Consider the following 23,111-nt stretch of genomic DNA (forward strand, 5'->3'; position numbering starts at 1 on the left):
TTTATAAAATTTATAATCCTTTGGGTCTGGTACTAGCTTGGTATACTGCTAATTACATCATTAGCTATATCCTATTTCATAGACCTCTGTTCCTTCTCCCCTGCCAGGAAGACTGTTTTCTAAAGTGCAGTGAGTAGGATTCTGATATATAAAAAATGAATATGTTATAAATGAAGTGCAAAGGGATGATGAAAGCTAAGTAATGTGAAAAGCAGACCAATTGGCCTGAAAAGAATTTGAAATCACTAGCAGTGAAAATCAGGGCAACAATTTTAACATAAGTGGCTGCATACTCTTTGCTTTTAACCTAGAGAAATGCTCTGAATTCTAATTAACTGGAGAAAAGCGATCCTGTAGTCATGCACCTTCATGAACATCATATTGAGTATGGAAATGAAACTGAGGTGAATATTGTAAAAGTTCACATGAAATGTGTTCATTAGTCCATAAATCACCCACCTTGACAAATACAGAAGAAGCATGAGATGTAATTTAATATTGTCTTAGGTCTCAAGAGAAATAAGCTACATGACTACTGAGTGACATATTAACTGTTAACATGAAATACGAAATGAAGGGACCATAATTTGATGGCCTGTTATATTCACAGAGAGGTAGATATTAGTGCTATGGACTTCAGGGTGCTTGTAACATCATATGTAAGCCCACAATGACTACCTGTGTGACGGTTTGGAGGGTAAGAGCCATGCTGCCAGGCTGTTGTATATGGGGCCCTGAGGTTGCTTGCGGAGGGCAGAGGCAGCCTTGCTGCACCAGCTGCTCCTGCCTCCTTGGAAGGGCTGTGGAGCTCACTGTGGCCTGGGGGGACAGTGGGAGCCGTGGGGCTCCCGTGGCAAGGGAGGAGCGCAGCAGGTCTCTTCTGCTGCCCACTGTGATGAGGGAGGCCCCAGTGGACTGCAGGCTGGCAGACGTGCCTCCAGGCAACAGGAAGGGCTGGAAGGACTTTGCAGGGAATTACAGGCCCGTCAGCCTGATGTCAGTATCAGGGCAGGTTACGGAGCAGGTGATCCTGAGTGCTGTGACATGGCACATGCCTCCAATGGAGGGATCAGAAGCAGCTGGCGCGGGATTTTGAAGGCTAGGTGCCTCCTGACTACCCTGATCTCCTACGACAAGGTGACCCACTTGGTAGAGGAGGGAGAGGCTCTGGTCATTGTCTGCCTGGCTTTTTATAAAGCGTTTGACACTGCTGCCCACAGTATTCTCCCAGAGAGACTGGCTGCTCAGGGCTTGGGCAGACATACTGTTTGCTGGGTAAAGAAGTGGCTGGACGGCTGGGCTTAAGGAGTCCTAGCAAGCGGAGTTCAATCCAGGTTCAATCCAGTTGGTGTCTGGACACCAGTGGCCTTCTCCAGGGCACTCTACCAGGGCCTTTTTTGTTTAACATTTTCATCAGTGACCAGGAGGGAGGAGGGGATTGAATGCACCCTCCATCAGTAAGTTTGCAGACAATTCCAAGTTAGGCGGGACGGTTGACTGGCTTGAGGGTGGGAAGGCTTTGCTGAGGTAGGCTGGGCCAAGTCCAGTCGCATGCCACTGAACCAGGCTAAGTGGTGGGTCCTGCGCTTGGCACACAGCAACCTAATGCAGCCACATAGGCCTGGGGGAAGGGTGGCTGGAAATGGGCCCAGTAGAAAAGTATGTGGGGTTGCTGCTTGGCGGCCAGCTGAGCATGTGCAAGCAGCGTGCCCAGGTCTCTAGAAAGGCCGATGGCATTCTGGCCTGCATGAGAACTAGTGTGGCCAGCAGGGCTAGGGAAGTGATAGCTCTTGGACACGGCAGTGGTGAGCCCACACCTCGAATATTGCATTCAGTTCGGGGCCCCTGACCACGAGAAGGATGTCTGAGTTGCTTGCGTGTGTACAGAGAAGATCATCAAAGCTGCTGAAGGGTCTAGAAAACAAGAGTTACGAGGAGCAGCTGGGGGCATTGTGGTTGTTTAGTCTGGAGAAGAGGAGGCTGAGGGGAGACCTCATTGCGCTTCCCACCTCCCTGCAAGGAGGCTGCAGCGCAGAGGCAGTCGGTCTCTTTTCTCAGGTGACAAGAGAGAGGCCATGAGGAAAGGCTCTCGATTTGAGGCAGGCTGTGCTTGGGTTGGGTACTGGGAAGAATTTCTTCAAGGAGGTTGTGGTTGAGCACTGGAGCAGCCTGCCCAGTTAAGCGATGGAGTCCCAGTCCCTGCAGCTATTTAAGAGATGTGTGGACATGGCACTAAGGTAGATGGTTTAGTGATGGGGACTCAGTAGGCTAGGTGGATGGTCGGACTTGATGATCTTGAAGGCCTTTTCCAGCCTAGATCATTCTCTGATCGTATGAGCAAGGGGACACCTGCTTTCTCAGCATCTGTCTCTGTGCTTGCAGAGAGACCGTTCCAGTTCCACGATGGAACACCGCTTTGGTGCCATTAGGACCGCAGGCAGGCTGGGGGCATCCAGTGAGTGCCAGCGTGCCAGTGACCTAGGGAGGCTCGCACTGACATCTGTGTGTGGCCCTCCTGAGCCCCTTATCCTGGGGGACGTCTCTGACCGTGAGCATGTGGTGGCCACCACTTTGGCAGCATTTGCAAGTGTCCCCGCTCAGAGATCTTCACCAGGCGTCTGGACGTGGCCCCGGGCAGGTGGCTCTGAGTGGCTCGGCTTGAGTGGAGACGGGGTGCGAGACTGGAGCAGATACTCTCCAGAGGTGCCTTCCAGCTTGCACCGTACTGTGCTTGTGTGGCCTCCCAACTCGCTGTACAGGGGCCAGGGCTGTGGCTACAGGTGGCTTGCCCCACGGATTCCGGAAGAAGGCGCCCCATAACTCTGCCTTCCCTTCTTTCTCCACAGTTGTGCTGGATTTCGGAGGAGACATCCTGAAGTTTGGAGGTATGTCCTTAGGAGGAGGCTGCTTCCATGTCCTGCTGCTGTGCAGTGTTTCCCGCGGGAGCCGCTTGCTCTGTGCTCTGGCCTGATGGAGCAGCTCTCTGGCCACGCAGCAATCCCTCCGGTGGTGTCCCTGGGCTGCTGCAGCTGCGGAGGAGTGCTGGGCAGAGGGTCCCCCCGCCACCCACCCTCTTGCCCTGCTGCCCTGGCTGGTGCTGTGGCTGGTCTGGCAGAGGGGAGGGGTCCCTGTGGCCAGGGTGCTGTCCTTCAGGAGGATGCCCTCCCACAAGCCCGTCCTCCTCTGCACGCCGGCTGGCCACTTGCTGCTGTCCCGCAGGAGAGCCTTCCCCTTCCCCTCACTTTCCCCAGGGGATGCTGTGCTGGTGCTGTGGAGAGCATCAGAAGCTCAGCTGCCTCAGACCATCAGCCTGGTGCTGCAGTGTTGCCAACAAATCCAGAAGAAGCATGGCAGTCGTGACACACACGTGGGTCAGAAGCTCCACCTGAAGATAGGTATGGGCGCTGCAGGGTCAGCTGTGCCACGTGCACAGCCCTGGCACTCTCCAGTGCTGCTGACTGCTTCTGCTCCCCGGTGTCAATGCTGCTTCTTGCTCTCTCCCCAGGGATCTCCGCAGGGCAAATGACCGTACTGGCTGCTGGAGACAGGTACCATCAGCAGTACTTCATCTGCAGCCAGGCCCTGGAGGAAGTTATGAACGCCCAAAACCTTGCGGTTAAAAGTGAAGTGATTGTCTCGCCCACCTGCTGGAAGCTGTGTGAGCAGGAAAAGATCCAGACCAGGCTTCTTGGTGGCAAACGGGTTCTGAAGGTAGGTGGACAGGTTGGCCTCTAGAGCCTCTCTGAAGACCTGCACCTGAGAGGGAAGGAGGCAGATGCCAGAAGGCTGAGGCGCTGGACGTGGAGAGAGTTGTAGCTGTAAGGGTTGGTAGAGAGCTGAAGCAGTTGCCCTTCCACCTCAGGGGTAGCTCTGGGTAGTGCTTGCTTGGTGTGACTGGCCAAGGGAAGCACAGGAAGGGTGTGGGCCCCACCAGCAATGTCCCCCGTGGGTCGCGCAGCTGTCCTGGAGAGCTGGGGCATGCTTGGGTGATGCCTGCGTGGCTCTGGTCCTTCTGAAGAGGCACTTCTGTCCCAGCTGAAAATCCAGAGAGGTGGGCTTGCTGCACCAAGAGGTTCTGCCCTTCTCTGGAAAGTGAGAGTGGAGGGGCGGGCTGTGTCTCCCGGGGCTCCTTGGGGAGGCCAGCGGCAGTACTTTTGTTCTGCGTGTCTGCAGGTTCAGAGGATGGAGCACATGTCTGGATCAGAACGCCAAGATGCTGCAGGCCAGTTTGAGCAACACGCGAAGATGCAGCGTTTGGAAAGGATAGGTGAGTCCCTGCTTCACCGTGTTCTGAGACTGGCTGGAAAAATGGGGCCTGCCTGCTTCAGAGTTCCAGGGAGGAACTCCCCCTGCCCTCTTCCACCTTTCAGTCAGCATTCGTGCCTTTGTCCCTCCTGTGCTTCAGCTGAGGCTGTCGCTGCCATCCCCTCCTTCCAGGGGATGGCTCTGGCCAAGCAGCTGCAGAGGGGAGCAGGAGGAAACGCCAAAGAATCTTTGCTCTGCTTTGCCCAGTGCCAGCCCCGTCTTTCAACCCCCTTGTAGTCCCGTCTTGCCAGTGAAGGCCTGCGTTTGCTTCCCTTAGGGCACCTAAGGCCAGCTTTTCTCGTGTCCAATGGTCCTAAAGTGGCAGCAGAGATGCAGAAGTACATACCAGCAGCTCCTCTCAGGAAGGTAAGGCCACTGCTGCTGGAGGCTGCATTTTGGGAGGGCAGAAGAAGGTGTGCATTGCATGGGTGGAGCTCTCGTGAAAACAGACAAATGGAAGAAAAAGCACCCTGGGGCGGGAACCCAGGGGACCTGATGCCAGGCTTACTGGTGCTGCACGTGCCAGGCAACTGCCCATTTTGTGCTGCTCCTCAAAGAGGCACGGGTGGCAGGAGGTGGACTTGCCTCTGTCTTTTCCATGACTCTTGCTCTGGACGTGCTGTGGGCACGAGGCGAGGACAAGGGGGCGAGTCTGCTCAAGTCCCTGGGATGTGCCAGAGGGTCGCCCCTCGCATCCGTACTTGCCACAAGATGCAGTGTTGCTGGAACATTCCCCTCTGTCGTTTGTGCTATGACTCTGCTATGACCTGCCTGCCGCAGGCTGGCCTGCGATTGGCACCGAGCAGGGGACTTACCCTTCCTCCAGTAGTACCTGGTATTGCCAACATGCCTGCTCTCCCTCGGTACGTGGCACGGGCCCAGAGGAACCGCCGGGAGAACAGGCTGGCAAAGCTGTCGTGCTCTTCACTTCCAGCTGGACGTGGATATGCCGCTGCACCTGTGGTCTGAGCTACGGCCAGTCACCAGCCTCTTTATCCAGCTGCAGTTTTCTGCAGAGGCCGGGTTACTGGATCTTCAGAGGGGCCTCCGTGATGCCAACAGGATGATTTCAACAATCATCAGTCCTCACAAGGGTGAAATCAACAAAAGCCTTCTGTTTGATAAGGTGAGCGTGGGGGAGCAATCCCACCCCCAGAGGGTGGCCTGTGTCTGTTTAGTGGAGAGGGACTGAGGAGCAGCTCTGCCTTGCTGGTGGGATCAGTCCTCTGTGGCTTTGTGTTGACCTGCAGCTCTACTGGTCTCCCTGGCGACTGCAATGGAACGGCATTAGCTGCTGGCCATAGGCACTGTAACCAGATGTGTTGCATCTGTCCTCTGCAGGGCTGTACATTCCTCTGTGTGTTCGGAATGTCTGGAGCAAAGCTGCATGACGAGAGCACCCGTGCCTTGGACAGCGCTCTTCAGATCTTCAGCACGTGCTCCAGATCATTGAGGAAACTTGAGTGAGTGTGTGGCGGTGTTGCAGGGCATGCGTGCTGCCTGGGACAGCGCAAGGGGGCTGACCAGCAAGAGACGTGGCCTCCTGGCTTGGCCTCCTTTGTCCCTGGCAGGATTGAGGCAGCACCCTGAGAGGCAGCAGGTGGCCCCTGGGCTTAGCTCACGGCAGCCAGGCGCAGTCCCTCCAAGCACAGCCTGCCAGGAACAGGGCTCTGGCCTAATCTCAAAGTCGCTGGCATTGTAGGTGCTCTGTGGGTAGCACCTGCTTTCCTCCACTAGTGAGAGGGGCTGTGGCCTGCTGCAGGTCACAGCCATCGGGCCTCAGGGGAAGGGTCCAAGCCGTCTTGCGTGCACCCTCCCCACGTCCCTTGTGTGTGGTGCCCCGAGCTCTCCAAGTCCCTGAGGCACACACCAGCTGTGGGACAGCAGGTGTCCCTGGTTGGTGCCAAGGGGAGACGTGGGAAGTGGCAGAGCGGGGCGAGCAGGACTGCGCCTGGGGCACCACTGAATTTGCACTTCTCTCCCTGTGTGCCAGGGCAATGTCTATTGGGGTCACCAGCGGGACGATGTTCTACGGCCTCTGTGGCCATCCGGAGAGGGCTGAACATACAGGTACCGCACCTTAGTCTGAAGAGTGGGAGGCTGGCGTGGGTGTGCTTAAGCACACCTGTCACACACACATCAGTCATGAAGAGATGGGAAGGCTGGGGCAAGCACATATGCTACAGCCTGCCGAGAGCGGCCCAGATGTCACAGGTCTCGACCTGAGGTGGGAGAATGGGCTCAGAGACTTGCGGTTCCCGCTGGGTCAGCTTGCCCTGCTGCGGGGTTGACCTGTGCCTGAGGGTGTAGTCCCAAAGCTGGGAAAAACAAGGAAACCTTGAAGAATATAGAGAGTCCTGTAGCTTGTGTAGTATTTCTATAGCTTGTATAGTCTTTTAGGTGAGAGAATAAGGGAACAGAGAGACAGGTAGCCTTGAGCTAGCAGCAGCCAGGGAGATAAGGGACAAAAGGTGAAAACAAGGAGGAGAACAACAGCTCCAGACTAATCTGTAGTAACCTTTTGCTCATTAAGGGTCATAAACGTATTAAAAATCGTACCCATCAAAATGCTAACGTATGCTAATGTGGGATTTGATGTGTCCCCACTTCCCCAGCCCCCACTCTTTCTCTGTAATGTGCAAACTCAGGAGACATAAGTTAGGTGAGCTGTAATAGCCAATCAGAAGTACCCAAAGAGATAGCTTTCACAAGTTTGCTGTGTACAAGTAACAGTGATTCAAGTCAGAGGTGTGCTGGCTTTGCAGAAGATCGCCAAGCACCTGACTCTGCAGAGTTATATAATAAAATATTTAATTATATAATATATATATATTTATATAATGAATTAATTAAAAGATCTTTGCTGTGTGTGCTCATTGGTGCAGTGCACTAGGCATGCACCTATGGACAACAAGGGGAAGTAGCCCTTGGCCTTAAAGGGTGGGGCAAGGCTGCTTTCCTAACCATGTCAATGTGTTCTCTCTCCATGGCAGTGATTGGCCATAAGGTGAATTTGGGTGCCCGCTTGATGGTGCACTACCCCAGGCTGGTGTCCTGTGATGAAGACACCTACAAGGCCTCTCGCCTGCCCAGTTACCTCTTCAAGGAGTTGCCGAAGACAAAGTTGAAAGGTGTTACAGATCCCGGCGCTATCTATCAATATGTGGGGATCACCGACAAGTGGTGAGTGTCTTCCGAGCCATCTGGATGGGGCCACAAGGGGAAGCCAAGGGTGCAACCTTGACCGGTAAAGAGGAGCTGTGCAGCAAGAGACCAGCCTGGCCTCCCACAGACATCCCTTCCCTGTGGCCAAGAAGATCCAAAGGCCTGGCATGGGTCTGCTTTGTGCCTTTCTGCCCTTGTGTCTCCTGCTGCTAAGAGAGCTGCGAGTGACGCCAGTGGGGTGCAGAAGGTTGTCCTGGCTTTGGAGACGCACGCTAGCCATGCAGGCTTTGTCCAAGCGGCTTTCCGCTGGGCTCCCTCCCTGCCCTGTGTTTGCTCCACTATGTGCAAGGCTAAGGCAGAGGTCATTCTGATGCAAGGAGGAATTTTTTCCCAGCTCCTTCTGCGCAGGAAGCTTTGGGTCAGTCATGTCGCCTTGGGGAAAGGTGGGCCACTGGGCCACTCTTCCTCCTGTCTGCCTGCTCAGTTCTCAGCTGTCCCTCCGGGCCAGGGTTGGAGGACCTTTTGGATGTTAACGTTGCTGTCTCTTGAAAACTATCAAAAGACTTGAGCCAAAGGTGCCAGGTGCTTGGTGTCCTGAGCCACTAAGTGACACAGGTCCTCCTTTCCAAGAGGCTTCTTTTGCTTGTCCAGGGTGGCAGAGCAGTCTACTAGCCAACAGCACACCCTGGCTTCTTTGCCGCATCTGGGCTTTCTTTGGTTTTGGCCTCTGGCGAGGGACTCCCAACACCTTCTGCTGTCCCGCCATGGCTGCTGGCCTTCTTCGTGCTTGGAGCTGTCCTGGCATGTCCACTCGAACGTTGGCCGGGGAGCATGCTCCGGACAGCATGCTGCTGGAAAGAAAAGCAGTTACCTGCGGCGGGTCTCCTCCCCTAACACAGCAGGCTCTATATTCCCTGGCTTCTGAACAACTAAGTGAAACTCATGTTTTGTCTTCTCCCGCTTCTAGCATCTTTGACATGGGTCTTACCAAGAAGAGGTCAGACTATGGCCCCTTGCTGGGTAGGTAGAGAAGTCCTCGCTCTTCAGAACCCCAGCTGCTTCCCTTTGCCCAAAGCAGTGCACCTTGCTGGAGGTTAACCCCGGTAGGCAGCTGAGCCCCACACAGCCGCTCGCTCCCTTCCTCCCTCCTCTAGCCTGCTGGCTGGTGGGGCAGCATGAGAAACTGCAGAGGCCTTGACACTGCGCCAGCACTGCTCGGCAAGAGTTCAGTGTGTTCTCGGCGTTCCTTTGGTGGCAAGTCCACCACATCACAGCACACTCCAAGCTCCTGTGAAGACAAGGAGCTGTATCGCAGCCAAAACCACAACAGGCCCGAAGACGCCACCTTAGCTACAGGGTGCTGGCAAGAGCTCTGGGGCTCAGGGTGCAGTGAGATGTTTGGCATGCCTTTTGGGCGCAGCTGCCTGCAGTGCCTCAAAGTGTGCCCTCCAGTCTTGGGCTGGATCAGTGTGGGGAGCTGCGTCCAGCTGGCTGAATCTCATTGCCTGTGGGAGGAGAAGCGGAGGGGAAAGAGCTCCTAGGAGCTGCGCCGTGTGGCCAGCAGGCAGGCGGCTCTGAGATGAGGGGCTTGGAAGGAGGCCTGGGTGTAGGCAGGCTTGCTGACGTGGTGGAGGGAAGCCGCCGTGCCAGCAAAAGGGAATGCTGCCCTGCTTTTCAGCATGCTGCAACAGCTTGTTTCCTGGTTGGTCTTCACAGGTCGGGAGGTGGAGATTGACCTCTTTGAACGCAGCTTGAAGGCCTATGAGACTTTGGGACAGCCGCACATCCTGGCGTACGCAGGCATTCTGGGCTCTGGAAAGAGCCACTTACTTACTGAGCTGGCCTTTCTGGGCCAGGCCACTGGGCACAGGTAAGTGGGTTTTTTGAGCCCCTTCCCATGCCCGTCCCCTGACGTTCGTGGAAGACTGCGATGCCTCTGCCCTGTGCCTGGCCCTCTGCCCACACCCCCGGGACTGTGCACCCTGCGTTCCTTTGCAGTAAGAACCAGGCAGCGTGAGTCTCTAACTCTCCTGTCTTGGCAGGCGTGGGCTACTGGGGGCCTTTTCTGCAGCTCAACTGCCTTTTGCTTTTGCACCGCAGGGTTGTCACCATGGAACTGACCAAGGCCAACATGAGGCAGCCCTTCTCTGCCGTCTGTATGCTGGTGGCCAGGGCCCTGGGACTGCAGGCGGGTGAAACGTGCAAGGACCGGCAGCGCACCCTGCAGGCCAAGCTCCAAGGGGCGATAGAAGAGAGCAGTTACTGCCTCCTCAACAACATTTTCCTCGTCAAGGTGAGAGCGAGAGGGAGGCCTCCTGAGGTAGTCTGGTGGTTGTTTGGGTGTTCTGCTGGGCTGGGAGTTGCAGTGCTCATAGCACCCCGTTCTGATTCCTGGGTCCAGGGAGGCTCCTTGTCTGTGGTGACTTCATGTCCTGTGCATGTGCCAGGTGTCTTGGTCAGCGCCCTGGAAAGGCCAGTGAAGAGAGGCTTGCGCTGACCTCATGCAAAAGCAGAGGCGCTTTGCTCTGCCGTCTAGCTTGGTGGATAGGCATGCCTGGTCCCAGGATGATGTTTCTTTCTGACTCTGCTTTCCTGTCCAGTTTGCCATCTCAGACGAGGTTTGCAAGATGCATGACCTTCAAAGGAAAAGGGAGTTGCAGAAGACTTGTAGGAAAGTGCTACAGAAGGTGAGCGTTCCTCCTCCTACCTGGGTCAGAGAAAGAAAACAACCCTGCCCGCTGCAGGCTCCACATCAGAACAGCCTGAGTGGGCAGCAGGACGATGTGCCAGGGTCACCGCCCTTCAGGGCCCAGGAGCCCCTCCTCCCAGAAGCCCCTCTCACACCCTCCCCATATGCCTCGTCGTAGCTCGCCTCCTGTTAAGTTGGAGGGTATGTGCCCTGGAGGAGGATTGACGCCTTCTGCATTCCTTTGCCCAAGCTCCCTTCTTCAGAAGGGCAAGTGATGTTCCAGGAGGCCTTAAAGTCTCGCAGAAATGAAAAGCCAGTAAGCTTCTGAAGAGGGAAGCGGCTGGGGAGAGACTTCTGAGTATTCTCCGTCTCCGGAGAGAGAGGCTGCATCTCCTCCCCTAGAGGATGCTTGAGAATCCGCCAGACTCCACACAGATCCATCTGCTTTTTTCAGACCCTTGGAGGAGAATTTGGCATATTTGTCATCGACAACGCCCACTTCATCGACCCTGCCTCCTGGACTGTCATGTGGCCCGTGCTCCAAAGCGTCACGCTCTTTATGGTGATGAGCTTAGCTCCTGGCCATGAGAGAACGGAGAGCTTTTTCAAAGCTGCAGCAGACAGCACAACGTCCCAGAGAATCAGCTGTCTTCATCTGGAAGAGCTGAAACCTGCAGCTGTGGTGCAGAAAGTCTGCCAGGACCTTGGAGTGGTCAGCATCCCCAGGGATCTAGCAAGGTATGTTGCAGGCCACGGAGCTCTTCCGGAGGGGTTGGACCTATGCTGCCACGGAAGGAAGTCGCCCCGCAGGAAAGGAAGCACGGGGCCTTCTGGCAGCATCCTTGACTCCAGCAAGGACCTGGGTTTCTCCTTAAGACTCACCACAGCAGGTGTGAGCTAAAAATAGGCAGCTCCCAGGACGCAGCACGTGGGCAGTGACAGCCCTTTGCTGTTGTAGAGGAGGGAGGGCAAGGCAGGGAGGAAAAGGGAGAGAAGAGGAGAGAGGAGAGCAGAGGGAGATGGGTACCCAAGCCTCAGCGTGGCTGAGGTGTGAAAAAGGCTTTGACCAATGTAGCCAGGCTGCAGTAGGGATTCCCAGGAGCAGGGGTCCAGCCAGCTGCCAGAGCAGATCTGGGCTCCTGAGGACAGGGAAGATCAGGCTTGCTGTGTTGTGCTTTGGACATTGCCCACGACCATTTCCCCATGGACTCCAGCAAACAGTGTAGGGTCAGGGGTCCCAAACGCCCAAGCCAGTGGGAGGACCGCCCCCTTCTGAAGTGAGCCGTAGCTGTGACAAAGAGGCTGGTTACCCTGTGAGGCCTGAGTGACTCGCCACCCGCCCATCAGAACTGTGTTGCACCATACTTCCCTGGTGTTGGTCACTGCTGGGTCTGCTCCTGCCCAGGTTCCTGATCCAAAGAAGCTCTGGCATCCCGTATTACTGTGAGGAACTGCTGCGCCGCCTGCATCGCAACAACATGCTCTTGTTCAGCACTGGGAGGCAGGACAAAATAGTAGAGGACAACTGGGAGGGCTTGATCGGTAAGCACTCTTGTTGCGGACTGGCTAGATGCTGTTGCACGTCACCCCCCCCCACACACACACACACACACGACCGTGTCCTGTGGCTTTCCAGTGAGTCTGGGCAGAGTCCGATCTGGCAGCAGGACAGAACTTGATCTGGCTGAGGTGTGGGCTCCTGCACACCTTGCTGTCACCTTGGCAAGCCACCAGCTCCCTCGAGAAGAAAGCCCTTCTGCAGGAGAGGGTCAGACCTGGGAAAGTGTAATCCAAAACCAGAAATGCCCGCAAAGGCGCTGGGAACTGAGGAGCTTGGCAGTAACGCAAGAGCAGTAATGGCAAGAGCAATGCCAAGCAGAGTGCTGTTGCCCTGGGGACAGCCTGCATGGGCTTTGCCTTTTGGATTATCACTGGCAATTTCCCTGGCTGTGGGAGGGAGCGCTGTCAAAGGTAGCAACCGCTGCGTTCTGTTGCGGGATATTCGTTCAGTACAGCTGGGCAGCTGGTCCAAAGGCAGAAAAAGAGTTGCAAGGGCAATGCAGACAAAACCATTGCAGTGGAAACCGGTTTGCCCTGCTCACTGACCGCATTCGGTGCGGGCCATGAAGCGCACCCAACCGTGACAGGTTGGACTTGCCCCACCTTGTTCATGCTCTCTCTCTCTCTCTCTTCCCAGCTTCTGCAGTCGAGGCTTCACCCATTGTCTCAGCCACCTCAAGCTCCAGTGCTGGGAATAACAGTGGCAGGGTCTGCACCGTCAGAGCAGATGTCAGCCTGGAGACCACCGTGCTGCCGGCTGCCTTGAAAGGTGAGGGGCTGAGTTCGTGGCTGTGCTGGGGTCCTTTCCTGGGGTGCATGTGAGAGAGGGGCTGGGCATCAGCATGCTGCAGAAGCACCCTCTCAGCCTGGGGGGCCCTGCCAGGAAGGCGACTCTGGTCTGAGCAGACAGAGCTCTGTGCTTAAGGACACAGATGTCCCCCTCCGGGCTGTGGGCCGGCTGTGAGGCCCACAGCAGTTGTGGGGAGCTCCAAGTCCAGCTCTGAGGTGGTGAAAGCGCTCTCTGCTCTCTGTGTGCGCTGCTGGGCATCAGCCTAGTTCAGCTCCGGTAGGTCGCATCACGGGTCGCATGTACCCGCAGGATCGTGCCCTCCCCATCCGTGGTGGAGGAGCTCTTATCCCTGGGCCTTGTGGCCTGTGGTTGCAAGAGGAGTGGAGCCATCTTGAAGACATTCCCCTGGGCTCCAATTGCCCACCAGGTGCCATCCTGAGGAAGAGAGGCCAAAGTCTACCCTGTTTCCTGTGGTGGAACCGTCCAGCCTCTCCAAGCTCAGGCTCCGGGACACAAAAGAGAGAGACGATTTGCTTCTTCTTGACAGATATTGCACTGGCTGAGCTGGACCGGATCACGCTGCAGAAGCAGATGGTTTTGAAGTTTGCAGCCATCATAGGGCCAGTGTTTACCACCCAGCTGCTGGCTCACATCCTTCCCAGTTGCACCAGGCAGCAGATGAATTATTTGTTGGACATGCTGGTGAGCGACAACATCCTTAAGTGGCTGAAGGACACAGGGGTGCCCAGAGACATCCAAGATGCTCGAGAGGGGCCGGCCACCTCTCAGCAGGCAGGGAGCGGTAAGTGGTGGCAGTAACGTAGACCCAGGAGCGCTGTAGCTGAAGGAGGCCTTCCCCCACCAGCTTTGTGCAGAGGGAAATTCCCAGCGGCTGTTGGGAATGTCTCTACCACTCTGGCTGAGGCCACCATCCATTGCCTTGCAGGGGTGGAGAGGCCGTCTACAAGCAAGGAGACCACGGAGCAGCAGGCTGGCGTTCTGGCCTTCTGTGCCCCGCTGCTGCAGGAGGCAGCCTACGAGCTGTGGCCCAAGAGACAGAGGGCCAGCACGCAGCGCAAGTGTGCTGCCTTCCTGGAGAAGCACGCGCACAAATGCCGGAGCTGCCACGGAGGGGACTTTGTGGCCTTCCACCGCTTCGCCGTCCCCAGTCCCCAGGATGGGGAAAACTGCCGGGGCTCTGCTGACGAGGATGACTGGCACAGCTGGGAGGCCTTGGTGCTCGCTGGAGAACACCTGAAGAAGGACAGGACTCACACCCCTGAAGGTAGGCTGTGTGCCGTGCAGCGGAGCCCCCTCCCTCTGGAAGTCCAGGCCCATGCAGGCTGGGGCCCACCGGGTCCCCAACACCAGGGATAAGCCAGGGGACAAGGACGATCACCACAGCTCCTGTGCCCTGGGTCTGCTCGACAGGACCCTTGCAAGCCTGCAGCTCTTAGCCCGGGCTACGTGGGGAGTCCCTTGACACGCTCTCTTCTTCCCAGGTAGTGCAAATGCCCTGCAGCCGCAGCAGGCTTTCTCGGAGGAGGAGTTCAGGTGAGGAGACAAGGTTCTGATGATTGTGGAAACGAGCGAGCTCCAGAGGAGACAGATGGAGCTCTGCCATTTGGCTGCTGGCTGGGACTCCAGCTCTGGGAGGAGGAGGCTGGCTGTGGGGTGGGAGCTGGGATGAGACAGCAGGAAATAGGGGTTTGTTGCTACCCGTAGGGAGAGCAGGGTCATCTCAGGTGATGCTCATCTGCTCTTTGCTCTCTTCTTTTCCTGGCAACCTGCCTCTGACCAGAGCGTCAGAGCGGTTTCCACCAGAGGGCAAATGGACAAGTGCGCAGCCCAGCAGGACCAAAGAGAAGGACGGTGGCGAGTGTTCCTGCAAATGCGAAGCCGTCATTGAATCAGTGTTTATGCCTTTGGCTCGCCACTATGTGGCAACAGGCAATGCTTCCCGAGCCTTCTACTACCTGCTGGAGTGTGCGGCTGCCTACCTGCACGTCTCCAACAGCTACATGGTGAGTGACCCTGCTTGCCAGCACGCATTGCACCTGGAGTCCACTGCAACAGGACACGCCCGCTGAGGGGCCTCCCAAAAGAAACAGTGGGGGCAGAGCCGGACTGTTTCCTGCGCTTTGCCTCTCCCACAGCAAGAGACGCGGGGCACTGAAGCAGGCCCGTCAGCACAAGCTGCAGTACCTGGGAGGCAGTCTGAAGGCTCCCTTGGTGCCTGAGCTCTGAGCCCACGGGGCACTGTGCTAGGGCAGGGATCACATGGGGAGATGCGGGCCCTCCTAAGGCAGGTGCCACAGGAGGCAAGAGGGAAGGGTGGAGCTAGCTGGGGGCTCTGCACCGATGCTCACCTGCTGCCTGTGTGCTTGCTCAAAGGCCCTTATGAAGCTCAACGAAGCGGAGGTCCTGAGGAACTCCATGGTGAAGACAGCAACTGTGTTAGACTGCTTTGAGGAGGCGACCTTCTTCAGCCTCAAAGCGGAGGTAAAGCGGCAGGGTGACGCCCTTCTTGCAGGGGGTGTCCCTGCTATGGCCAGCCCCTTATACATTTCTGCAGCCTCTGCAGGAGGAGAGGCTTGGGAAAGCGGTCCATGTCTGCATGGCTTCCTCTTCCTGTGCAGGTCTGCTGTAATCTAGGACGCGTGGGGCTGGCCAAGAAAACGACCAGGCAGGCGCTGAGCCTTCTGAAAAAGCGATTCCCTCAGACACGCGCCGGAGCCTTTGTCAAGTCTCTGTGGGAAAGGTTTCAGGGTGCTCTTTGTGCCACAAACAGAAGAACACCCTCTCTTCTGCTAGAGGCTCGGTAAGCAGCAGAAGGGAGAGCGTGGGAAAGGAAGAGTATTCTGGTGCCAGGCATTCAGGCCCAGGCCTGCCTGGACTTCAGGCCACGCCTAAGCTGTGCCATAGCTCATTAGCAGGACCGAGGCATTAAAGCACGACATGTGGGTCAAACAGGGGCCAGTGCAGCCTCACGCTGCCCCCCTGTGCAGTCCCTGGGCCTTTGCGTAGAAAGCAGCTTGTGCCGAGGGATGCACCTGCTGGCACGTTTCGGATGAGGCTGGGGTGGCTGGGAACAGAGAAGAGATGTGAACAGGGAGGACGGGCTTAATAGGGGAAGGAAGGCAGTGACCTCAAGGGATGGGATGGGGTTGGGTTAAGGTTGGGGGGGGGGAAGGGCGTGATGAGGAGAAGGCTCAGAGTTGCGATAGTCCTTCTCCTGCTGGTGCCTGGCATCACTTCCCCCCCCCCGTGCTGTAGTGCCAGCACACCCTCTGTAGCGGTTGGCTGCCCCTGGCAGCACTTCTTCATTTGCCCACTTCCGTGCCTGCAGCCCTTCCAGCACCAGCTCCCTTCCTCTGAGGAGGTGTACGTGTCTCAGCTGCCACCCCACTTTCCCCTGCCCAGTCTGGTTTGGTGCTCTACAGCCGCGCCTCTGGGCTCAGCAGTTTCTCTTGTGTGTCAGGAGGAAGAAGCTAGCCTGGATGCTTCAGCAGACCCGCTGCCTCTCCTTACTGGGGCACCTCTACAGCCTGGAGGGCACATCAGCAGGACGGAGGTTCTCCCGCCTGGCAGCTCGCATGAAAGCCAACGTGGACAGGAGAATGGACTCCTCTCAGGAAGAAGACTCCCACCCCGACAACTGACTTTCCATCCCTGCTTTTCTCAGTGTGTCTTAGTAAAACATCTGTTTTCTTATGGTGGTGGTTGTCAGGCCTTGCCAGGGAAGGTTCAGGTTGGAAATAAGAAGCAAGTTCTTCTCAGAAAAGGAGAGCTTGCTCCCCCAGCAAGAGACGCGGGGCACTGAAGCAGGCCCGTCAGCACAAGCTGCCTTACCAGGGAGGCGGTCTGAAGGCTCCCTCGGAACCTGTGTGGGCACCTGGAGAGAGACAGCATGGGCAGTTTGGGACGGTGGAAGCTGCCATAGTGCAGAGCGAGCAGAGGAGGGGAGGGCCACGGTGGGGGGGCGTTCCAGAGTCCCCGCAGGGTCAGGTGGGCTGCTCCGTCCCGAGGCGTGCCCACATGGGCTCCGGGGTGCTGGCCCAGGTCCTTGCTGCGCTTGATCGTTGGGCTGCTCCTCGTTGTGAAACATGGGATTAGAAATTAGAGAGCGATGGATTAAGAATGAATATGTAGGCAACACTCCTTGCTTCATATGTGCTACTGAGATGGGGAAGATGCTAAAACTTCTCCGAATTAATATTTACAGAATCGCAGAATTTCTAGGTTGGAAGAGACCTCAAGATCATCGAGTCCAACCTCTGAGCTAACACTAACAGTCCTCCGCTAAATCATATCCCCAAGCTCTAAGCTAGATTCCCTTTTTGAGTGGGTTTGTGAAAATTCTGCCAAAGAAGGTCAAGGACTATCAAGAGGTTTCTGTTGTGAGCACTATTTTATGGGAGCCTAGGTGGGGTGGGTATTGGAAGAGGGTGTTGACTAGGGCACTGCCTAGGGTTAGGATTAAGGTTTTGAGAGAGAAAGGTCAAACTCTCTCTAGGACTAAGGTTGTGAAAGGGCTGCCAAAGGAAGTTGAGGGCTTCCAAATGCTTCAGATGTGAACACTTTTTCATGGGAGCTCTTGCTAGGACGAATGTTTGACCTGGGAGCTGTCTTAGCCCTGTCCTTATGTTTGGAAAGAAAGGAAGCACAGACTCCCCTTGAGACTGAAGTTGTGAGAGTGCTGCCAAAGCAAGTGGAGGGCTACCAAAAGATTCTGTTGCGAGCAATTTTTCTTGGGAGCACTAGGTGAAATGTTTCTTGGATCTAGGCAATGTCTAGGGCTAGGGTTAGGGTTTAGAGAGAGACAGAGAAAGTCCAGACTCCCATTGTGAGCAATTTCATTAAAAGGCTGCCAAAGGAAATCAAGGGCTACTAAATAAATTGCTTCCACTGCAAGCAGCATTTCATGGAAGTGCTGTGTGCGGTGTGTGTTGGACCTGGGCACTGTCTAGAGTTAGGCTTAGGGTTTGGAGAGAGAGAAAACACAGACTCCCATTGTTAGTGTGACTGTGAAGGGACTTTCAAAGGATGTGCCTTTGGGGTTGGGGACACAGCAGCACACATCTTGTGGTTGTGAGCTGAGTGCAGACCAGAGCCAGTCCCACTGTGATATGCCAGCAGGGCTCTTGGAGCCTTGGGGCACGTGGGGCCCTGCTGTATGGGCAGCACTTTGGAATCAGTCAAAGTCCACAAATTGTTTTGTTTCACAGAAAGTTCAGAGTTAGGGTTAGGATTTGGAGACAGAGAGAGTACAGACTTCCGTTGTGAGTGAGTGTGTGAAAAGGCTGCTGTGAGAAACTAAGTTGTGTTTTTGCAGTAGAGAACTAGTTTTCTGTATTCAAAGGTAGTTGTGGAGTCATAACAAGGAGAAATGCAAAGTAGGTAAGTGGACAGTAGAAGGCCCCTCACTGTTCCAGAACAAGGTAGAAGCTTGAGAAAAATAGGATGAGCAGTGTGAGAATAGTAAAACAAAGATCACAAATTCTCAAAACATAAGAAAGGAGAAATTAAAGGGTTGGAAAAAAAAAAAAAAAAGAAAGAAAGAAAGAAAGGAAAATCGTACATATATGCTATAGAGGAGTGTTGAGTAGCTTGTGAGCCTGTAGTACTCAGTCAATGAGGAAACAGGGGAGGTGATCAGGCGTCGGGTAATAGGGAATAAAAGGTTATGATTTGTTTACTAAAATGCACTCTTAATTGACAGGACTTCCGCCATTCCAATCACAAATAAAATAGCTTTGCAGAAGATCCTGTCTGAAGAAAATTAATTGAGATTTTTCTCACACTGCCAAAGGAAGTAGAGATATACCATGAGATATAAAATGGCTTCTGTTGTAAATAACTTTTTGTGGGAGACCTAGGTGGAGTGGGAGTAGGATCTGTGTCACATTAAAAGGTGCCTATCAAAGTCAAACACTTGCCTGTTTAAGAGCCCTGCCAACAACTTTCACTGAGACAGTTTCACAAAGTTGAAAACTTCTAATAAGGTGACAGATGGGACTGGACTAGATGATCTTAGAGGTGTTTTCCAACCTGGATGATTCTATGATTCTATTTTCTATATGAGATTTGGAATTGTTTTTGATAAACACCCTTTCTGCAATAGCGCTCATATCTGATAACAGTGCTAGCAAAATGCTGTCTCAGGTATTCCTCTCCAAAAGATGAAGGTGCAGAGCTTACCAACAAGGCATCCCTGTCTTGGTGGAGACAAAGGAGCCCAGCCTTTCACCTACCTCTTCCAGCTTTCCAATCTCTTCTTTCCCCCCCCAGCTCTTTTATGACATTCCTCTCACTTTATCAACTAATGCTAACACCAACGCTTTTTCCTAACACTAAAACCATTTCCTTTATATCCTTACATTATCTGTTCCCTTCCCTGGAGTGATGTCTAGCATGATTTGTGTGGAGAGTCAAATAGTAAAGATATGTATGTTTAGCATGTATTTCATTAAGATTCATTTTACAAATAATCAAATGAAAGGTTTCACTCCAGGCACCATGGCCTTCAAGATTCTCTTCTGCTGCCAGATAAGGACCATCCTCATATGGCAAGACACCGTCCCTCAGTAGCCTCTCATACCAAGCCTACAGACCTCCATCCACAACATCTGTATAAGAGAGAAGTGGAAGCAGGCTGCTCAACTCCCACCTTGCCCAAGGCCAGTGCTTATCAGAGACACTAGCAAGTCTGACTATTCTCTGCATCTACCTCCCGCGATTCCTCTCTCCCACTCCTTTACCCAAACCATTCACCTGCCCCAAGGATAATTCTCCCACACTGAGGACTGGGCATCACCTGTAATACCCAAACGGGAAATACTTAAAACTGCCACACCAGTCCCTCAAATAAATAACCTCTGTTTCAACATGATGGTCATCACTTAACTTGCTCAGGTAGGCTCTGGTGCTGACATTCCACTTCATGCCCTGCTTTGCATCTTCACAGAATCACACAGAATCACAGAATTTCTAGGTTGGAAGAGACCTCAAGATCATCGAGTCCAACCTCTGACCTAACACTAACAGTTCCCACTAAACCATATCCCTAAGCTCTACATCTAAACGTCTTTTCAAGACTTCCAGGGATGGTGACTCCACCACTTCCCTGGGCAGCCTGTTCCAATGTCTAGCAACCCTTTCAGTAAAGAAGTTCTTCCTAAGATCCAACCTAAAACTCCCCTGGCGCAACTTCAGCCCATTCCCCCTCATCCTGTCACCAGGCACGTGGGAGAACAGACCAACCCCCACCTTGCTACAGCCTCCTTTGAGGTACCTGTAGAGAGCTTCCAAACAAGCAAAAACTATTTTCATGTAGTCACCAACTGTAGTGCCTTCCCTCCAACACTATACACTAGATCACCTTTACAGAGAACTCCACTGCATCCATTACCCTGTAGCACATGCCTCATCCCTCCACATCTGCAAAAACAATATAAAAAATCACCTGGATGCTGATCAATAGCTCAACTATTCTAGAGCTATTCTTGAATGAATAGCTCACTGGAAAAAGAGATGCAAACCTCCCTGGGCTGAAAAGTTATCCATATACCACTCATGAGTTTCAGCCTCATCAAAACTATGACTTTCTCAGGCTTTCTCAAAAACAAAGCAAAACAACAACAAAACCAAGCTAAACCAAACCAAACCAACCAATAAACCATCCAACCAAAACCAAAAGCCAAAATATAAAATTAATCAGATAACTAGATTTATAAACATATATAACATTTATAATCCTTTGGGTCTGGTACTAGCTTGGTATACTGCTAATTACATCATTAGCTATATCCTATTTCATAGACCTCTGTTCCTTCTCCCCTGTGTCATGGTTTAACCTGGCCAGCAGCTAAATACCACGCAGCCGTTCGCTCACCCTCCCCCCTTCCTCTCTGGGACGGGGGAGAGAAATGGAAAGTGAAGCCCGTGAGTTGAGATAAAGACAGTTTAATAAGACAGGAAAATAATAATAACAAAATAATAATAACAATAATAATAATAATGATACAATGGTGATAATAGGAAAGTAATAATAATATGTACAAACAAGTGATGCACAATGCAATTGCTCACCACCCGCGGACCGATGCCCAGCCTAACCCCGAGCAGTCCGGCCCCCTTCCCCTGGCTAGCCACCCCTATATATTGTTTAGCATGACGTCAGATGGTATGGAATACCCCTTTGGCTAGTTCGGGTCACCTGTCCTGGGTCTGTCCCCTCCCAGCTCTCACTGCACCCCCAGCCTGCCTGTTGGCAGGACAGAGCGAAAGGCTGAGATGTCCTTGGCTTGGTATAAGCACGGCTCTGCAACAATTAAAACATCGGGGTGTTATCAGCACTCTTCTCATCCTAAGCCAAAACACAGCATTCCACCAGCTACTAGGAAGAAAATTAACTCTGTTCTAACTGAAACCAGGACATCTATCCACCCCTTATTCCATACCATTTATGTCATGCTCAGATTACACTCTTTTCCATACATTCTAATTAGTCACCTATAGTAGTCATGGTAGTGGTAACATACAGTATTATATAGTAATTAACATGGTACAATTCAGTTCATGGGCTATTCTCACCCAGTATTAAATCTCCTTGAGGTACACACCGGACCTCTCTGTTCTTTTGCATCACCCACCAAGTGTATCCAGGTCCCTGAGCGAAAACAATTCCACGAATAGGTTTGCCTTTTCATGAGGCAGGATTAGCCCAGACTGTTTTACCCAGTATATTTCTTACACGCACTACAGGAACTTTATCCCCATCTACAGTACATAACAGGTTTGATTGGGCACGTCCAGCTCGGTTGGCAGATCCCCTAGTATTGACTAACCAGGTGGCCTTTGCCAAGTGCGTATCCCAATTTTTGAATGTCCCAGCGCCCATTGCTTTCAATGTAGTCTTTAACAGTCCGTTGTATTGTTCAACTTTCCCAGAGGCTGGTGCATGATAGGGGACGTGATACACCCACTCAATACCATGTTCTTTGGCCCAAGTGTCTATAAGGTTGTTTCGGAAATGAGTTCCATTGTCTGACTCTATTCTTTCTGGGGTGCCATGTCGCCATAGGACTTGCTTTTCAAGGCCCAGGATAGTGTTCCGGGTGGTGGCATGAGGCACAGGATATGTTTCCAGCCATCCGGTGGTTGCTTCCACCATTGTAAGTACGTGGCACTTGCCATTGTGAGTTTGAGGGAGTGTGATGTAATCAATCTGCCAGGCATCTCCATATTTATATTTCAGCCATCGTCCTCCATACCAAAGAGGCTTTGACCGTTTGGCTTGCTTGATTGCAGCGCATGTTTCACAGTCATGAATAACCTGTGCTATAGCGTCCATGGTCAGGTCCACCCCTCGATCACGAGCCCATCTGTATGTTGCATCTCTACCTTGATGGCCTGAGGTGTCATGGGCCCATCGGGCTATAAATAATTCACCTTTATGCTGCCAATCCAGGTCCACCTGAGCTACTTCAATCTTAGCAGCCTGATCCACCTGCTGGTTGTTTTGATGTTCTTCAGTAGCCCGATTCTTGGGCACATGAGCATCTACGTGACGTACTTTCACAGCCAGGTTCTCTACCCAAGCAGCAATGTCTTGCCACAAAGCAGCAGCCCAGATGGGTTTGCCCCTACGCTGCCAGTTGTTTTGCTTCCATTGCTGTAACCATCCCCACAGGGCATTAGCTACCATCCATGAATCGGTGTAGAGATAGAGAACTGGCCATTTTTCTCATTCAGCAATGTCTAAAGCCAGCTGAATGGCTTTCACTTCTGCAAACTGACTCGATTCACCTTCTCCCTCAGCAGCTTCTGCAACTCGTCGCGTAGGACTCCATACAGCAGCCTTCCATCTCCGATGCTTCCCCACAATACGACAGGACCCATCAGTGAACAGGGCATATTTCTTTTCATTTTCTGGTAACTGGTTGTACAGTGGGGCTTCTTCAGCACGACCCACCTCCTCCTCTGATGATATCCCAAAGTATTTGCCTTCTGGCCAGTCCATAATCATTTCCAATATTCCTGGGTGACTGGGGTTTCCTATTCGAGCCTGCTGAGTAATCAGTGCAACCCACTTGCTCCACGTAGCATCAGTTGCATGATGCGTAGAAGAGACCCTTCCCTTGAACCTTCCCTTGAAGCCTAGTACCGGCAATCGGGCTGCTAAGAGGAGCTGCGCTTCAGTACTGACCACCTCCGAAGCAGATCGAACTCCTTCATATGCTGCCAATATCTCCTTTTCAGTTGGAGTATAGCGGGCCTCAGATCCTCTGTATCCCCGGCTCCAAAACCCCAGGGGCCGACCTCGAGTTTCCCCAGGTTCTTTCTGCCAGAGGCTCCAGGTGGGGCCGTTCTCCCCGGCTGCAGTGTAGAGCACATTCTTTACATCTGGTCCTGTTCAAACTGGCCCAAGGGCTACTGCATGGACTATTTCCTGCTTGATTTGTTCAAAGGCTTGTCGTTGTTCAGGGCCCCATTCAAACTCATTCTTCTTACGGGTTACTTGGTAGAGCGGGTTTACAATCAGACTGTAATTTGGGATGTGCATTCTCCAAAACCCCACAACACCTAGGAACGTTTGTG

The 23,111-nt window shown here is 53.5% G+C and overlaps 2 protein-coding genes across 2 annotated transcripts; both read left to right on the forward strand.

Annotated features, from left to right (window-relative positions):
- The first annotated feature begins 1,044 nt into the window (after positions 1-1,044).
- On the forward strand, positions 1,045-4,542 carry LOC116501001. The gene is made up of 6 exons (XM_032206358.1): positions 1,045-1,219; positions 2,760-2,885; positions 3,252-3,395; positions 3,506-3,711; positions 4,174-4,267; positions 4,406-4,542. The coding sequence occupies exons 1-6, from the start codon at positions 1,045-1,047 to the stop codon at positions 4,540-4,542; spliced, it is 882 nt and encodes a 293-aa protein (XP_032062249.1).
- A 797-nt stretch (positions 4,543-5,339) lies between these two features.
- LOC116501003 (adenylate cyclase type 10-like) lies at positions 5,340-17,986 on the forward strand. The gene is made up of 18 exons (XM_032206359.1): positions 5,340-5,431; positions 5,647-5,768; positions 6,299-6,375; positions 7,299-7,488; positions 8,438-8,490; positions 9,187-9,340; positions 9,571-9,763; positions 10,071-10,157; positions 10,614-10,897; positions 11,565-11,701; positions 12,357-12,488; positions 13,057-13,311; positions 13,456-13,794; positions 14,012-14,063; positions 14,311-14,533; positions 14,904-15,011; positions 15,149-15,330; positions 15,991-17,986. Exons 1-18 carry the CDS (start codon positions 5,369-5,371, stop codon positions 16,169-16,171), a joined length of 2,832 nt encoding a protein of 943 aa, XP_032062250.1. The 5' UTR covers positions 5,340-5,368; the 3' UTR covers positions 16,172-17,986.
- Positions 17,987-23,111: the final 5,125 nt, after the last annotated feature.

Source organism: Aythya fuligula, chromosome Z, assembly GCF_009819795.1.
Source record: "Aythya fuligula isolate bAytFul2 chromosome Z, bAytFul2.pri, whole genome shotgun sequence".
NCBI lineage: Eukaryota > Metazoa > Chordata > Aves > Anseriformes > Anatidae > Aythya > Aythya fuligula.

Excerpts from the sequence above, each read along its gene's own strand:
- LOC116501003 (XM_032206359.1), top strand. The coding sequence starts at position 5,369 with ATGATTTCAACAATCATCAGTCCTCACAAGGGTGAAATCAACAAAAGC. Across the intron at positions 6,376-7,298 it reads GGAGAGGGCTGAACATACAG|TGATTGGCCATAAGGTGAAT; the intron begins GTACCGCACCTT and ends TCTCCATGGCAG. Across the intron at positions 10,158-10,613 it reads GTAGGAAAGTGCTACAGAAG|ACCCTTGGAGGAGAATTTGG; the intron begins GTGAGCGTTCCT and ends TGCTTTTTTCAG.
- LOC116501001 (XM_032206358.1), top strand. The coding sequence starts at position 1,045 with ATGGCACATGCCTCCAATGGAGGGATCAGAAGCAGCTGGCGCGGGATT. Across the intron at positions 2,886-3,251 it reads AGACATCCTGAAGTTTGGAG|GGGATGCTGTGCTGGTGCTG; the intron begins GTATGTCCTTAG and ends CACTTTCCCCAG. Across the intron at positions 4,268-4,405 it reads GCAGCGTTTGGAAAGGATAG|CTGAGGCTGTCGCTGCCATC; the intron begins GTGAGTCCCTGC and ends CCTGTGCTTCAG.